Genomic DNA, 19,070 nt, shown 5'->3' on the forward strand with positions numbered 1-19,070 from the left:
TAATGCACACTTAACAGATCACATCATGCAAATTTTGCCATAAAAATATGGCAGAAATTAATGTAGATTTTACATTCTCAATAGATTTCAATGGGGAACATCCGCAACAAAGTCACAAAGAATCTGCAATTTAAACACACATGCTGCAGACTGTAAAATATGTCTTGCATGTCAGTTTCTGGCAGATGATTTCCAGAGTATATAGTTGTGATTTGATAATATTATACATATATGTGTATATCATACACCTCTCGGACAGATCCGACTTCAGGCTGACAGCAGGGCACTCAGAGTGGAGGTTACAGCCGGCAAAGTTTCGCGCAGTTTGCGCTTCTTCCGGCCTCGATCTGCTCAAAACTTTGCAGACAGTCGCCTCCACTTTGAAGTCTGATCTGTCCAAGATGCCATAGAAGTTGGTCTGCTGTTTCCTCACGGTGAGTGCGGGTACCTTTTTGTCTTCTTATGTTATTGAGTGACTTTGGGTTTCTTGGTTCCCAGCACCTCCGGACCCACAGGCATCAGGACTCCGCGTTGTTACAGTTACAGTTCGCTAGCCTCCACAGTACATGCTGACACAATTTCTTTCTCCACAGCAGTGCCCTCTAGCTTGTGTTAGTTAATATATATGTGTATGTATGTATGTATGTATGTATATACATATATATATATATATACACACACACACACACACACACACACACTGGTAATGTACTTAGATTTTCACCTGATGCCACCTAAGGCTCACCATTCCGCCTAGGTCCTTTTTTCCAGCCAGACGCAACTTGCTGTAGCTCAGAGAATTTATTATATGTACCAGACACCTATCCATTAGTTACACAGAACATTCAGCAGCCAACAACCAACCAACCTATTCCTGTCCATTTTTAGATCACAAGATCATGGAGGCATGGAATCATTTAATAAATCTGTGTGTAAATGTAAGTTAGTAGGGCTCAGATTAGTCAATCATGTAAATACATGTATTGAGATTTTTAACATTTTACTGTCGCTGGTATTTGATTTTGCGGAATTATGTTGAACTCTTCATTTATGTGTTCCTTAGGGCACTTTGTTCTTTGATCATTCAGCATTACTTAAAAAATGTAATAAATATGTATCTTAGTGTAGCGCGTGAAATATTTTAATGATTGCACCTTTTCGGCATATGAAATTTATGTGAATACTAGTAATGTTATGTATGATTAGTATATCTCTATGTAGACTGTCAAAGTAATGAACCTAAAGTTGTAATCACAGCCATGTCGTGGAAGAATCCAGTGAAATCCATGTGGTCTCCAAGGCCGAGATGCTGTGGTTTCTAAATGCTTAAATGTTTCAAATACCACCACTCACACCCGATGGTAACATTTCTACTATCTAACTTGTTGCAGAGGTTGTTGGCATCCTATTACATTGTCAAACTGGAATTCAATAAGCTCTTTAGAATGATCCATTTTATCACAAATGTTTGTAAAGGCAGACTGCAGAGGTAGGTGCTCGAGGCTGAATGACACACCAAAATTCAATGATTATAAGGTGTGTCCCAAAACTTTTGTATGTACTGTGAATGTCCTCAGGATTACAGTGTCCACTCAATGTGCCTCATCTGCTTTTTTTATTGTGCTATATATATATATATATATATATATATATATATATATATATATATGGTATATACTTCCATAACCCCTTAACCCCCATTTTAGGCTTACTACGTTGTAAAACATCTTTTCCCCTATCCAAAGGGGACATAGCAGTAAAAATTAAACTTTTTCTTTATTCTGTGGCTCAATACGATTGAAATGATACCCATGTTCTATGCTTTTCTATTATTGTGTGGCTTTAAAAAACAATCTCAAACTTTTTAAACAAAATTTGTATGTTTAAAATCACTCTATTTGACCATCATTAACTTTCAAATGTTTCCGTATATGGGGCTGTATGAGGGCTCATTTTTTGTGCCGTGATCTGTACTTTTTATTGGTACCACTTGTGCATATATGTAACTTTTTAATTGATTTTTATTAATAACATTTTCGAAATGTGTTGTCACAAAAATGCAGCAATTTTGGACTTTACGCCGTTCAACATACGGGATCATTAACATCATATTTTGATAGTTCGGACATTAACACATGAGGCAATAACAAATATGTTTATTAACTGTTTATGAATTGCTTTTCAGGATAAAATGGGTCCATTTAAATGTTTATAAGGGGAGTTTTTCTTTTTTTACACTTTTTATGTCCTGTATTGATCACAGCATCTGAGGGTTGAATGGCAGACATTAGCGCTGATAGCAGTCGGGTCCTGCTGTGCATGATGGGAGCACCAGTTCGATGCTCGCGTCACGTATAGGACATAAATCTATGTCCTGGTGTGTTAAGTACCATGGCATCAGGACGTACATTTACATCCTACATCGTTAAGGGAAGTACCAGGGGACTGAGGCGTACCTGTACGCCCTGCATCCTTAAAGGGAAAACTTTTTTTTTTTTAAACAACTGATGCCAGAAAGTTAAACAGATTTGTAAATTACTTCTATTAAAAAATCTTAATCTTTTCAGTAATTATTAGCTGCTGTATACTACAGAGGATATATTCTTTTATTTTTGGATTTCTTTTCTGTCACGACTACAGTGCTCTCTGCTGACACCTCTGTCCATGTCAGGAACTGTCCAGAGAGGAAGAAAATCCCCATAGCAAACATATGCAGCTCTGGACAGTTCCTAAAATGGACAGAGGTGTCAGCAGAAAGCACTGTGGTCGTGACAGAAAATAAAATCAAAAATAAAAGAACTTCCTTATAAGTACTGGAAGGATTAAGAATTTTTAATAGAAGTAATTTACAAATCTGTTTAACTTTCTGGCATCAGTTGATTTAAAAAAAAAATAAAATAAAAAAAAAAATATATATATATATTAAAAAATATATAAAATATATAATATATAAAAAAATATATAAGATAGAAAATTTCAGCTGGAGTACACCTTTAATGGGTTAAGGACAATGGACGTAGTTTACACCAGCAATTTTCCAGTTTTTCACAAAATTTTCAAAATCAGAATTTTTCAGGGCCCATTCCAGTTTTGAAGTGGATTTTTTTTTACTTTGAAGCTCCCAGCTTAAAAGGAAAATGGACATCCCAATTAAATTATATATTGATTCACATATACAATATGTCGACTTTATGTGTGCATCATAAAGTTGACATGTTTTTACTTTTGGAAGACATCAGAGGGCTTCAAAATTCAGCAGCAATTTTCCAATTTTTCACAAAATTTTATAAATCGGAATTTTTCAGGGACCAGTTCAGTTTTGAAGTGGATTTGAAGGGCCTTCATATTAGAAATACCCCATAAAAGACCCCATTATAAAAACTGCACCACTCAAAGTATTCAAAATTACATTCAGAAAGTGTATTAACCCTTTAGGTGTTTCACAGGAAGAGCAGCAAAGAGAAGGAGAAAATTCTAAATCTTAATTTTTTTACACTTCAATGCTCTTGTAGACCCAGTTTTTGAATTTTTACAAGGGGTAAAAGGAGAGAAATCGCAGTAAAATTTGTAACCCAATTTCTCTCGAGTAAGGAAATATCTCAAATGTGTATATCAAGTGCTCTGTGGGTGCACTAGGGGGCTCAGAAGGGAAGGTTCGACAATGGTATTTTGGAGAGCGAGTTTTTCTGAAATGGTTTTACCCCATGTGTGGATGTCAAATGCACTGCGGGCGCACTACAATGTCACATATGGCTTTTGGAAAGCAAATTTTGCAGAAATGGTTTTTGGGGGGCATGTCACATTTAGGAAGCCCCTATGGTGCCAGGACAGCAAAAAGAAAAAAAAAACACATCGCATAATATTTTGGAAACTACACCCCTTGAGGAACATAACAAGGCATACAGTGAGACTTAACACCCCACAGGTGTTTGTCGACTTTTAATTAAATTTGTTTATTTATATTTATTAAATTTGTTAATTATATATATATTTTTTTCCCACTAAAATGCTGGGTTTTCCCCAAAATTTACATTTTCACAAAGGGGAATAGGAGAAAATGCCCCCCAAAATTTGTAACCCCATTTCTTCTGAGTATGGAAATACCCCATGTGTGGACGTCAAGTGCTCTGCTGGCGCACTACAATGCTCAGAAGGGAAAGAGCGCCATTGATCTTTTGGAGAGAAAATTTGGTCGGAATAGAAGTCTGGGGCCTTGTGCGTTTACCAAGCCCCCCGTGGTGCCAAAACAGTGGACCCCCCACATGTAAACCCCATTTTGGAAACTACACCCCTCACAGAATTTAATAAGGGGTGCAGTGAGCATTTACACCCCACTGGTGTTTGACAGGTCTTTGGAACAGTGGGCTGAGTAAATGAAAAATAAAAATTTTCATTTTCACAGACCACTGTTCCAAAAATCTGTCAGACACCTGCAGGGGGTAAATGCTCACTACACCACTTATAACATTCCGTGAGGGGTGTAGTTTCCAAAATAGGGTCACGTGTGTGTGTGTGTGGGGGGGGGGGGGGCTAATTGTTCTGGCACTATAGGGGCTTTGTAACCTGTAGCCTTCAATTCTGGACACCTTTTCTCACCAAAAGCCCAATGGCGCTCCTTCGCTTCTGAGCATTGTAGTTCACCCGCAGAGCACTTTGCATCCACATATGGGGTATGTTCTTACTCTTACTTCCAATATCGATTTTTTAGGGCCGATACCGATAATATGTGGCCTTTCAGGGCGATAACTTAGCGGTGGGGGTGTGGTGCGGGGGGGGGGGTGCAGTGCGGGGCATTATTGGATTATCGGCAAGGTAATTGCCAATACCGATAACGTCCAAAATCGTGAATATCGGCCAAACCAATAATCGGTCGATCCCTAGTATAGACCCCAACTTTTCCTTTTCATAAAGGGTAAAAGGAGAAAAAGCCCCCCAAAATTTGTAACACAATTTCTCCTGAGTATGGAAATACCCCATATGTGGCCCTAAACTGTTTCCTTGAAATACAACAGGGTTCTGAATTAAGAGAGCACCACGGGCATTTGAGGACTACATTAGGAATTACATAGGGGTATTCTACACCAGTGTTCCCCAAACAGGGTGCCTCCAGCTGTTGCAAAACAACAACTCCCAGCATTTCCGGACAGCCACTGACTGAGGGCATGCCGGGAGTTTAGCAACAGCTTGAGGCTCCGTTTTGGAAACACTGCCATACGATACATTTTCATTTTTATTTGGGGGGGGGGGCAGTGTAAGAGGGTGTATATGTAGTGTTTTACCCTTTATTATCTGGTAGTGTAATGTAGTGTTTTTAGGGTATACAGTGGGTTTACGGTGAGCATACCGCTAGGACTTTGCGCTGCAACGGAAAATTTGCTACAGCTCAAACTTGAAGCAGGAAACTCACTGTAAACCCGCCTGTGTGAATTCACATGGGGGACAAACCTCCAGCTGTTGCAAAACTACAACTCCCAACATGCACTGACAGGCCGTGCATGCTGGGAGTTGTACTTTTGCAACAGTTGGAGGCACAATGGTTGGGAAACCTTCAGTTAAGTTCTGTTATTTAACTCAGTATTTTCCAATCCGTGGGCCTCCAGCTGTTGCAAAACTACAACTCCCAGCATGTATTGATTGCTGAAGGGCATTGCTGGGAGATGTAGTTATGCAACAGCTGGAGGTATGCAACTACAACTCTCAGCATGGCGAGACAGCAGTTTGCTGTTCGTGCATGCTGTGAGTTGTAGTTTTGCAAGATTTAGAGGGTTTAGAAACCACCACACAGTGATCTCCAAACTGTGGCCCTCCAGATGTTGCAAAACTACAAATCCCAGCATGCACAGACAGCAAACTGCTGTGTGGGCATGCTGGGAATTGTGGTTTTGCAAGATCTAGAGAGCTACAGTTTAGAGATCACTGCACAGTGATCTCCAAACTGCAGCCCTCCTACTGTTGCAAAATTACAAATCCCAGCATGCCCAAACAGCTGTCTGGGCATGCTGAGAGTTGTTGTTTTGCAACATGTGGAGGGTTACAGTTTAGAGCCCACTGTATAGTGGTCTCCAAACTGTAGCTCTCCAGATGTTGCTAGGCTACTCACCGGCTTCAGTAGTCTGCAGCACGCCACACCAGGAAGCCAGGCGCACATCATCGCCGCCCACCGATCACCCCCGACGATCATCACCTCCGCGGATGTTAAGTGGACCTCCGGCGCCGGTCACCGAAGGTTCCCCCGTTCTGCCCGCACTACTGTGGGTGGGCAGAACGGGGAACCAAACTTTAACCCCCCGCCCGCCCCCGATCGGTTGGTCACTTCTGATCAACCAATAGCAGGGATAGGAGGGGTGGCACCCCTGCCACCTCACTCATATCCCTTCAGGGGGATCGCGGGTGTCTTATTTCTGGGTCACTGGAGACTCTTATGACCTGAAAGCGCTGCAAAACGCCGGTCTCAGGACCCCCCTAGGCATTTGCACAGGATGTCTGCTGATAGATATCAGCAGTCATCCCGGTCCAGTCCCCGCCTGGTGGGGACCAAAGTTCCCATGGGCATACAGGTACGCCCTGGGTCCTTAACCCCTTCATGACCCAGCCCATTTTCACCTTCATGACCTGGGCATTTTTTGAAAATCTGACCACTGTCACTTTAAACATTAATAACTTTGGAATGCTTTTACTTATCATTCTGATTCAGAGATTGTTTTTTCGTGACATATTCTACTTTATTTTATCGGTAAAATTTCACTGATATTTGTATCCTTTCTTGGTAAAAATTGAAAATTTTGAAAATTTAGCATTTTTCTAACTTTGAAAGTCTCTGCTTGAAAGGAAAATGGATATTCCAAATAAATTACATATTGATTCACATATACAATATGTCTACTTTGTGTTTGCATTAAAAAATTGACAAGTTTTTACTTTTGGAAGACATCAGAGGGCTTCAAAGTTCCGCAGCAATTTATCAATTTTTCTCAAGATTTTCAATATCGTAATTTTTCAGGGCCCAGTTCAGGTTGGAAGTGGATTTTAAGGATCTTCATATTAGAAATACCCCATAAATGACCCCATTATAAAAACTGCACCCCCCAAAGTATTCAAAATGACATTCAGTAAGTGTTTTAACCCTTTAGGTGTTTCACAGGAATAGCAGCAAAGTGAAGGAGAAAATTCTAAATCTTCATTTTTTACACTCTCATTTTCTTGTAGACCCAATTTTTTAATCACCCTAAAATTTGTAACCCAATTTCTCTCGAGTAAGGAAATACCTCATATGCGTATGTAAAATGTTCGGTGGGCGCAGTAGAGCGCTCAGAAGGGAAGGAGCGACAATGGGATTTTGGAGAGTGAGTTTTTCTGAAAGGGTTTTTGGGGGGCATGTCCCATTTAGGAAGCCCCTATGGTGCCAGAACAGTGGACCCCCCCACATGTGACCCCATTTTGGAAACTATACCCCTCATGGAATGTAATAAGGGGTGCAGTGAGCATTTACACCCCACTGGCGTTTGACAGATATTTGAAACGGTGGACTGTGCAAATCAAAAATTTTATTTTTCATTTTCAAAGACCACTGTTCCAAAAATCTGTCATACACCAGTGGGGTGTAAATGCTCACTGCACCCCTTATTACATTCCGTGAGGGGTGTAGTTTCCAAAATGGGGTCACATATGGATATTTATTGTTTTGCGTTTGTCAGAACTGCTGTAACAATCAGCCACCCCTGTGCAAATCGCCTCAAATGTACATGGTGCACTCTCCCTTCTGGGCCTTGTTGTGCGCCCTCAGAGCACTTTGCGCCCACATATGGGGTATCTCCGTACTCAGGAGAAATTGCGTTACAAATTTAGAGGGTCTTTTTTCCCTTTTACCTCTTGTGAAAATGAAAAGTATAGGGCAACACCAGCATGTCAGTGTAAAAAATTTTTTTTTTTACACTAACATGCTGGTGTAGACCCCAACTTCACCTTTTCATAAGGGGTTAAAGAAGAAAAAGCCCCCCAAAATTTGTAAGGCAATTTCTCCCGAGTACAGCGATACCCCATATGTGTCCCAAAACTGTTGCCCTGAAATACGACAGGGCTCCAAAGTGAGAGAGCGCCATGCGCATTTGAGGCCTGAATTAGGGATTTGCATAGGGGTGGACATAGGGGTATTCTACGCCAGTGATTCCCAAACAGGGTGCCTCCAGCTGTTGCAAAATTCCCAGCATGCCTGGACAGTCAATGGCTGTCCGGCAATACTGGGAGTTATTATTTTGCAACAGCTGGAGGCTCCGTTTTGGAAACAGTAGCGTACCAGACGTTTTTCATTTTTTGGGGGGAGGGGGGCTGTGTAGGGGTATGTGTATATGTAGTGTTTTTTACTTTTTATTTTAGGTTAGTGTCAGTGTAGTGTAGTGTTTTTAGGGTACAGTCACATGGGCAGAGGTTCACAGCAAGTTTGCCGCTGGAAGTTTGAGCTGCAGCGCAAAATTTGCGCCATCTCAAACTTGCAGCACTCACTGTAAACCTCCGCCCATGTGAGTGTACCCTGTACATTCACATTAGGGGGAGGGGGCAAACATCCAGCTGTTGCAAACTCCGAGCATGCCCTTTGGCTGTCCGTGCATGCTGGGAGTTGTAGTTTTGCAACAGCTGGAGGAACACTGGTTTGGAAACACTAAGTTAAGTAATAAACTTTCAAGTGTTTTGCAACCAAACTTAGTGTTTCCAAACCAGTGTGCCTCCAGCTGTTGCAAAACTACAACTCCCAGCATGCATGGTCTGTCAGTGCATGCTGGGAGTTATAGTTTTGCAACAATTGCAACAGCTGGAGGCACTGAGGTAGGAAACGGACAATGTTTCCCAACTAGTGTGCCTCCAGATGTTGCAAAACTACAACTCCCAGCATGCCCAGACTGCCAAGGCATGCTGGAAGTTGTAGTTCGGCAATATCTGAAGGATCAGATGTTGCCAAACTACAACTTCCAGCATGCTTGGGCAGTCTGGGCATGCTGGGAGTTGTAGTTTTGCAACATCTGGAGGTCCACAGTTTGGAGACCACTGTATAATGGTCTCCAATCTGTGCTCTTCCAGATGTTAGAGAACTACAACTCCCAGCATGCCTGGACAGACTGAGCATGCTGAGATTTGTAGTTTTGCAACATCTGGAAGAGCACAGATTGGAGACCATTATACAGTGGTCTTCAAACTGTGGACCTCCAGATGTTGCAAAACTACAACTCCCAGCATGCCCAGAAAGCCAAAGGCTGTCTGGGCATGCTGGGAGTTGCAGTTTTGAAACTCTCAGAGGCAGCAGTGAGATCGCTTTACGGCGATCTCACTGCTGCCAATGAACATGCTGCACTGCTGCCGGAAACTCACCTCCAGGACGCAGCGCAGCCGGGACCGCACGGAGGACGTCGGGACCGCACGGAGGACGCCGGGACCGCTCGGGACACCGCTCCGACGGGTAAGTGACGCCGGGGGACGGGTCAGGGACACTTAGCAGAGCGGTGTGTGTCCCGATCCCCGTGATCCGGACTCACACACCGCGCTGCTAAATATTCTGATAGCGAAACGCTGCTATTAGCTAGTCAGATTTGACCAGCTGATAGCAGCGATCGCTGGGGGGGTGGGGGACGAAACCCCCCGTGGTCGCACGGTAAGATGGCTGGCTATCAGTGATAGCCACCATCTTTCCCGGCGCTGCGGGATGCCGCGAGTAGCGGCAGTAATGTCCATGACGTACCTGTATGTCATGGGTCGGGAACACCTTGCCACCCATGACGTACAGGTATGTCATAGGTCGGGAAGGGGTTAAAGGGGTATTCCAGGCAAAACCTTTTTTTTTATATATCAACTGGCTCCGGAAAGTTAAACAGATTTGTAAATGACTTCTATTAAAAAATCTTAATCCTTCCAATAGTTATTAGCTTCTGAAGTTTTCTGTCTAACTGCTCAATGATGATGTCACTTCCCGGGAGCTGTGCATGATGGGAGAATATCCCCATAGGAACTGCACAGCTCCCGGGACGTGAGTCATCGGAGAGCAGTTAGACAGAAAACAACAACTCAACTTCAGAAGCTAATAACTATTGGAAGGATTAAGATTTTTTAATATAAGTAATTTACAAATCTGTTTAACTTTCTGGAGCCAGTTGATATATAAAAAAGAGTTTTGGCCTGGAATACCCCTTTAAGTACCAGGGAGCCAAGGCGTATCAATACGCCCTGGGTCCTTAAGGGGTTAAGAATGTAAGAAGAGAGCTGATTGCTTGCTATGGGCAACTTTGCCTCTCCACAGGTTTTGATAAATCTCCCCCACTAAGTTTGTTAAAGTCAGAGTCTTTTTATTTTGAAGCAGTACAATAACAGAAAAGCATCTAAACATGGATATCATTTATATCGTATTGACCCACAGAATAAAGAGAATGCACTGGGTAGAAAAGAAACCCTTAAAAATTAGCAAAATGTTTTATTCTTTTCAATTACCCCACAAAACAATATTTTTTGGTTGCACCGTTCATTTTATGGTAAAACGAAAGGTGTCATTATAAAGTACAATTGGATAGGTAAAAAATAATTTAATTAAATAATTGCCATTTAAGTCTCCCTCTTTACAGTATGGGGGGATCATACAACAACCATTTCTTCATCAGATAATTATATATAAGCATGATTTTTACACTTAAAAGGTGTACTCCGCTGCTCAGCGTTCAAACTGTTCCGAACGCTGGAGCCGGCGCCGGAAGCTTGTGGCGTCATAGCCCCACCCCCTCATGGTGTAACGCCCGCCCCCTCAATGCAAGTCTATGGGAGGGGTCGTGACAGTCGTCACGCGCCCTCCCATAGACTTGCATTGAGGGGAGTGGGGCGTGATGTGATGAGGGGCGGGGGTATGATGTCACGAGCTCCCGATGCTGGCTCCAGCGGTCGGAAAAACTGCACTACACAATTTCACTTCCATTGTAAGTTATTCTCTCTAGACAACATTATACGCTTTAGGGTGCCAAGATATAAAGAGGCATAGGATATTTACCCCTTACAAACACTGGAAAAGACAAGAATTAGCAGCTAGCTTTGTGCTACAGAACATGTAGCTGGTAGCAATATCAATATTATTAATAAGCATTTTACATCTGGCAGGGATTATTTTATGGTAACCAAAAATATTTTTGGAAACAAGTCCTTTGTACAATAGAAAAGAAAATAATAAAAATGTTTCCCATTGTGAAACTGCATCCTTCTACTCAGGACTATGTTGTACTTCTACAAATAGCACCAATTATCTAATCCTCAAAGTATTATTGACATGCAGAATTCCATGGACTTTTCTATTTGTGATTTGTTTCTCTAACCTTTCCAGTGCCCACAAGGTTGAGCAGCAGAGGGGCAGAAGCGCGCACTACCAGAATAGCTGTGGGAACAGAAACGAGTTGGCATCACACGCTAGGGAGCATAATTCTCTATGCCTTCATACGGGAATGATAAATGTGGAACTTACCACCATGTTGTATGCTTCTGGAACCTCAATTTCAAACTGGAATTTCCCACCTTGGTAATAGCTCTCATCTGTAAAGCAGAATAAACCGGGATTAATGGGTGCGCGGTGCTCCACTGCTTGCTGTAAATTGGTCAAAAAGTGAGCATTCACCCATATAACTCTGCCTAATATGAGCATTTCTCTAATGTGTGTGCACAAGAAGCGTATCACATCATGTAGAACTCATCCAGCTTCATGTTCCACTCACAAGTAATTAACCAGTGAGCGGCATCTAGCTCCCAAGTGGCATCAATCATTGCCGCTTCAAATAATCTGTGTATTCAGACAGTAACTGGAATATATTTATTTTTAATACTTCCCTATCACTTCGCTTAGCAGATGCACCATTCTGCAACCAAATCTCGTTCTCTATTATTGGGAGCAGAAATTTCCTGTTTGATGAGCCATACATAAGCTGGTCTGACGCCAAAGGAGCTGCGTATATTTACATAACAGATGCCTTTGCTTGTATACACTTGGACTTGTACAGTAGAAGGAATAACCACACTGTGTTTGACTTAAGAGGATTTGTGGCATTCTCTACTGTCAACCTAAAGTGAAGTAGACCTGGCAGTGGTTAGTACAGGTTTATACATTGTTACAAAATCACGTAAGAACGAAAAGGAGACTGCACTCACCATTCAGTGATCTATACTTTACTTAAAGGGGTACTCCGGTGGAAAACTCTTTAAAAAAAATAAAATAAAAAAAATGTACTCAGGCCAGATAGTTAAACAGATTTGTAAATTACTTCTATAAAAAAATCTTAATCCTTTCAGTACTTTTTAGCAGCTGTATGCTACAGAGGAAATTCTTTACTTTTTTGAATTTCTTTTTTGTGTTGTCCACAGTGCTCTCTGCTGACACCTGATGCCCATATCAGGAACCGTCCAGAGCAGGAGAAAATCCCCATAGGAAGCCTATGCTACTCTGGACAGTTCCTGACACGGACAGAGGTGTCAGCAGAGAGCACTGTGGACAACACAAAAAAAGAAATTCAAAAAGTAAAGAACTTCCTCTGTAGCATACAGCTGTTAAAAAGTACTAAAAGGATTAAGATTTTTTTAATAGAAGTAATTTACAAATCTGTTTAACTTTCTGGCACCAGTTCATAAAAAAATAAAGAAATAAAGTTTTCCACCGGAGTACCCCTTTAAGTCCAGCAGGAATATTACAGTATGTGCGCAGCAGGCAGAAATGAGCCGGAGGCAGAGGTGTTAACGGGACAGTAATGTTTCACATGCTAAGGGTGCTTCCACTAGCCGACACCTGGCATCTCTCTGTGCGCAAGCGCATCTTAAGATGCGCTTGCGCACAGAGAGATGCCAGGTGTCGGCTAGTGGAGAATACGTGAGAAATCAGTATTGAATGTAGAATGATCTAATAAATGCATTGCTTTGTCCCATGACCAGTTCACAATAGTAATTCTAATCCTAGGACAAACAAGTAGTCCATTCAAGCAGCAAACATTGTGGAGGGGAATCTGTCACTGGCTTTACTTTTGTTTTTTTGGGTGTTAAAAAGTTGCTAAATATTGTGCAAATAGTGAACATTTTTGCACGACTCATTTAGAAATCAACTTGAATGTAGAGGCGGTTTGCTCAGTTTTTTACAGTAATTGGTGATTTATTGACCGACTTTTTTAATTGTCACAAGAGTTTTGCGCAATCTCACGCCAGCCCAGACCACGCTAAGAAACTTGTCTTCATCTAAGCTACTTTGGTATGTATGAAGAATGTGCATCTCTGTACACATTATATACGCCCAGGCAAATAGGGGTAAAAAAAAACTTGATTTACCCAGGCAATTGTAAATTCACCCCATTGTGTATAAATAGTATAATCTCTTTTAAAGTCCGCAATCATAGATAAATAAATTATGTAACAGGCTGAATTAGCCCCAGCTGTATTGTTATAGTTAAGAAGTGTACTGTAATGCAGTAGAATTAGTTTGTTACAGTTAGTATCAAAAGTAAAGATAGAAATGGAAATGTCTGGTGCATCCGCATCACTTTGCTTTGTGCACATCCGAACGGTCCCGGCATGTTCCCACAGTACCTCTAGTGCTCCATTCTTCTATGGTCACCAAGTTGTTAAAGGGGTACTCCGGTGAAAACCTTTTTTCTTTTAAATCAACTGGTGGCAGAAAGTTAAACATATTTGTAAATTACTTCTATTAAAAAATCTTAATCCTTCCTGTACTTATTGGCTGCTGAATACTACAGAGGAAATTCTTTTCTTTTTGGAATGCTCTCTGATGACATCACGAGCACAGTTCTCTCTGCTGACATTATAATAATAATAACGCTTTATTTATTGTTGTCCTTAGTGGGATTTGAACCCAAGTCCCCAGCACTGCAAGGCAGCAGTGCTAACCACTGAGCCACCATGCTGCCCTTAGCATACATCTGCTATGCATCTGCTATGCATGGTTGCTAAAATGGACAGAGATGTCAGCAGAGAGCACTGTGATCGTGATGTCATCAGTGTTCTCAGTGTTCCAAAAAGAAAGGAATTTCCTCAACAGCATTCAGCAGCTAATAAGTACTGGAAGGATTAAGATTTTTTAATAGAAGTAATTTACAAATATGTTTAACTTTCTGCCACCAGTTGATTTAAAAGAAAAAAGGTTTAAAGGGGTACTCCAGTGGAAAACTTTTTTTTTTTTTTTTTTTAAAGCTTCTTTCAATAAACCTCATTAGAGCCAGCTTGAACTGTTATTTAAATGGGTGCCAGAAAGTTACAGATTTATAAATTACTTCTTCTATTAAAAAATCTTAATTCTTCCAGTACCTATTAGCTGCTGAATACTACAGAGGAAATTCTTTTATTTTTGGAACACAGTGCTCCCTACTGACGCCATGACCACAGTGCTCTCTGCTGACATTTCTGTCCATTTTAGGAATTGTCCAGAGCAGCAAATGTTTTCTATGGGTATTTTCTCCTACTCTGGACAGTTCTTAAAATGGACAGCGGAGTCAGCAGAGAGCACTGTGGTCATGATGTCACTGTGGTCATGATGTGTTCCAAAAAGAAAATAATTTCCTCTGTAGTATTCAGCAACTAATAAGTACTGGAAGGATTAAGATTTTTTAATAGAAGTAATTTACAAATCTGTTTAGCTTTCTGGCACCAGTTGATTAAAAAAAAAAAAAGTACCGCTTTAAATAACAGAGTTCGGAGCTAGCTCTAATGAGGTTTATTGAAAGCAGCCGGAGCAGATATATCTGTCATGGGGCAATAAATGGGGAGTAGAATGAATGTAGCCTACTAGTTACAAAAGCTTAGTCTACTGTTTTTTTGAGTCCAGCACAAAAAAGTATGAATAAAGGAGGTCACTAGTAGACTGGATGTCTGGACCATGTAACAAAATAAACCCGCTGTGACTACACATGCAGTATACACTGGCTTATGTTTCTGATAAACCAGCAACATATTGGTGAACAGGATATGAATTAAGTCTGAGAATTATTAATACAAATTCAACCAAATCTTAAAGGGGTACTCCGGCCCCAAGACCTCTTATCCCCTATCCAAAGGATAGGGGATAAGATGTCTGATCGCGGGGGGAGCCCCGCAATCTAGCATACAGCAACCACCTGTAAGTACTGCCGGAAACGCTGGAGGTTCTCAGTGTTTTGCCTCTCGACCACGGGGATAGATTATCGTGACGTCACGACTCCGCCCCGGTGAAACATCAGGTCTATGGGAGGGGGTGTGATGGCCATAAGAAGTCTTTGGGCCGGAGTACCCCCTTAACTTGTTCATACATAAAAATTATCAGTAAGAAACAAACAAAACACTTCAGTACTAAACACAAGGAAACTAAACAGATGTTGATTCTGGCAGGATATGAACCAATGGCCCCAGTGTTCACCACTGAACCGTTGCAGATCCATGAGTTTGTCTGTGCACACATATAACTGCATTTCATAGCTTTATACACAGGTATGTGAAAGATCTTCACCAGGCGAACATCTGAATATAATATAAGGAGCAGATTGTATTGTAGAAAAACAAATTATGCTAAGTGAACCTGGTGAAGAGAAAAGCTATGAAGCCATCTGCTAAACAACCCCTGCACCAAAATGCATGTACTGTAAGATGAATGCATAAGTATTTGTTTAACCCAGCCTTAGGAGTGGCTCGTGAAATATTAACTCCTTCTACTACCCTGCAACTCTTATCCAGAGAAGCTTCCCAAACCTCTTTACGGAGGCTCATTAATATTTAGAACATAAATATACAAGCACGCAAGCAATGAGGTCAATGCAAGAAAACTCAGGATGAAAAGTGATCTTGCTCTTGTCAGCTAAGCCCCCGCTTTGTGAAGAATAGGAGGAGAAGTTAATATCCCAACAATGATATGGAAATGTGCAACAGTATGCTCTCAACAAAATGATCAGCTCATTAAAATGCTCACTGGCTTTGTGTTGGGACACATCATTCACAGCCAACTGAGCATCTCCAGGACACAGGGGACGGAGGAATCATGCAGCCGGTTGCAAGACAAAACCAACAAAAAAAGCCCACATGAAAAATAGATTCAAACGACAAGCTCCGTTCCCAGCTCAGAGCCAATCGATGTCCAAGAAAATAAAGTTACGGGCACGGTATACCATAGCAAGTCAAACAGGACACATCCTACCAAAGTAAAAAGTAAAGTGGTGCTAGGAATCATGATTAAGTGAATATTACAAAATTGCTAAATTTGGTCACATGATGGTTTACTTGTACTTAAAACCCCAAGGGTGCAATTATTTAAAGACATTTCTTTTCTGATTAAAGGTTAGAACTGATGAATACATTTGCCATTATACAGACAGTCCAACGACTTCACTAAAGTATTCTTAATTTCTTCTGTGGTGGTACACACAAGTTCTTCACAGATTACAGCATATCATCAGGGAACCCCTTCAACAAAATCTGGACTATTCCTTTGAGAAAATGGGAACAAACAGACTTCCGATGACAATGACTTTTCATATGAAAACTTAATTAATGGTCATACACTTTGCCACCTGCTTTATATATAGGGATATTCCTGTTTTAGTAAATGCACTCCCAAACTTTGAAATTGCTACAAGAAGGAATAGTTGTTTAATTATGAAAGTTACAGAATGAATAGAAATGTTAATAGTTTGCAAATGATGGGCAGTATGGTGAGACAAGACCAGCTTCTGCCACACTCAAAAATTATTTTAAAAAAAGCCAAAAGATAATAATAGATGATTGTACGTCCCAATTGGGACAGGGTTTCATTTGAGTGATGACAAGCTCTTTACAGTGCTGTGGAATATGTTGGTGCTATATAAATTAAGGAATTATTACATAATAAATGGAAATACAGGCACCTATACATCTTGGCATGCCATCAGTGAAGTTGGCCATGTAGTCTGTGTTACACAATGCACTCTGGCCACTTGCGCTGGCTGTGAGCGCATTGCTCCCCTCTGCCCTGCTGCCGGCAGGGCTGGGATTCGTATTGCAGGACGCGCCAACATAAGAATTCCAGCCAGTCACCACAGTCCTCTGCCGCCTCCTGCACTGTGTCTCAGCTCCGGATCTTCAGTGCCTCTAGCCTGAGATTAAGTGTTCCTATGGTCTGTTGCCTTGCCCATGTATTTGACCCTTCCGCTACCTTATTTACCTTGTCTTGCCCAGTTACCTGTGTGGTTGAGTCGTATCTGGTTAGCCACTTGGGTGTCGCCTGCCGCAGCAAGCCCATCCTGCCTTGCGGCGGGCTCTGGTGAAGACCAGCGGCACCATAGACTCTGCTCCCTGATACGGCCAGTGTCATCTGCCACACAGGTTGGAGGATCCACATCCAGCAGCGCTACTACCACTACCATGAGTGTTACAGTGTGAAGACCAATCTTTGGCTGACAATGTGAGATATCCTTATTGATAAAGAGGATAGACTTCTATTCCAGCTTCTACTGTAATCTTTCTTTCCACAAAGATAACCAGTAAAGGAGCAGTGGCAAGAGATAATTGAACTGTACCTATGGTTTGGCTTGTAACCCCATGTAGTGCAAGCACCTTCCGATGGTTTGTGTAGATACTATTCTACACCCTAGGCTTGGTATGTGATGTTCAATTTAACTCCCAGAACAGAAGGGATGGCTACATGCCATTCTTCTAAGTTCATGACCCATCCATGCAGAGGCCTACACATGTAGTGATCTGCCATGATAAAACCAGGGTCTCTCAGTTTAACGATTATGGAGGAATTGTTGATGAAGGGAAACTCTTTTTGTACACCTTTATTTTTGTGTATTGCTAATGTGAGGTGCAAATTTATTAAAAGGTTACAGGGCATTTGATACATTTTGTGCAAATACACCTGAAACTGCAAGTCTGTACTCTAATTTCCATGGTTTACTTTGATTTTTTTTATCCTGTTGTGCAAAAATTTGTGACTCCAAAAAGCTAAGGCATGTCTGGGCTTTTGTATGTTTGAGACTTTTCAGGGGTTTCAGTGCAAAAATTTGCAAACATTTTTAACCTCATGAGTCCGCTCCCGTACTATAACTCAGGGCCACGGGGCCCGTGGCTAATAGCACGCAGCACCGATCGTGGTGCCGATCGCCATTAAACCTTTAGACGCAGCGTTCAAAGTTGATCGCTGCTTTTAAAGTGAAACTAAAACGTTGCCGGTTAGCTCAGGGAGCTGTTCGGGATCGCCGCGGTATCTCGAACAGCTGTTAGACACGAGGAGGGTCTCCTACCTTGCCTCCTGGTGTCCAATCGTCGAATGACTGCTCAGTGCCTGAGATCCAGATGAGCAGTCAAGCGGCAGAATCATCGATCAATGGTTTCCTATGTGAAACCATTGAATGATGTAAAAGATCAGTGTGTGCAGTATTATAGCCCCCTATGGGAGCTATAACATTGCAAAAAAATTTGAAAAAAGAAAGTGAATAAAGATCATTTAACCCCTTCCCTAATAAAAGTTTGAATCACCCCCCTTTTCCCATAAAAAAAAAAAAACTGTGTAAATAAAAATAAGTGGTATTGCCGCGTGCGGAAATGTCCAAATTATAAAAATATATCATTAATTAAACCACATGTCAAAAAAATTCCAAAGTCCAAAATAGTGTGTTTTTGGTCACTTTTTATATCATGAAAAAATGAATAAAAAACGATCAAAAAGTCTGATCAATACAAAAATGGTACCGCTAAAAACTTCAGATAACGGCGCAAAAAATGAGCCCTCATACCGCCCATTACACGGAAAAATAAAGTTATAGGGGTCAGAAGATGACAAATTTAAATGTATAAATTTTCCTGCACGTAGTTAGGATTTTTTCCAGAAGTACGACAAAATCAAACCTACATAAGTAGGATATCATTTTAATCATATGGACCTACAGAATAAAGAGAAGGTGTAATTTTTACCGAAAAGTGTACTGTGTAGAAACGGAAGCCCCCAAAATTTACAAATTTCCCCAATTTTGTCTCTATTTTTTTCCATTTCGCCGTAGATTTTTGGGTAAAATGACTGATGTCATTACAAAGTAGAATTGGTGGCGCAAAAAATAAGCCAT

The 19,070-nt window shown here is 41.2% G+C and overlaps 1 protein-coding gene across 5 annotated transcripts in view; it reads right to left on the bottom strand.

Moving 5' to 3' along the window:
- Positions 1 to 19,070, bottom strand: part of UBE2F (ubiquitin conjugating enzyme E2 F (putative)) — a 288,300-nt gene that overhangs the window by 140,191 nt on the left and 129,039 nt on the right. For all 5 annotated transcript variants that reach the window (XM_056533947.1, XM_056533948.1, XM_056533946.1 and 2 more), the window contains one exon: positions 11,483 to 11,550. In XM_056533947.1, the coding sequence (XP_056389922.1) occupies positions 11,483 to 11,550 (68 nt within the window). The remainder of the gene's footprint in view (positions 1 to 11,482; positions 11,551 to 19,070) is intronic.

The sequence above is a fragment of the Hyla sarda genome, chromosome 8 (assembly GCF_029499605.1).
Source record: "Hyla sarda isolate aHylSar1 chromosome 8, aHylSar1.hap1, whole genome shotgun sequence".
Classification (NCBI taxonomy): Eukaryota; Metazoa; Chordata; class Amphibia; order Anura; family Hylidae; genus Hyla; species Hyla sarda.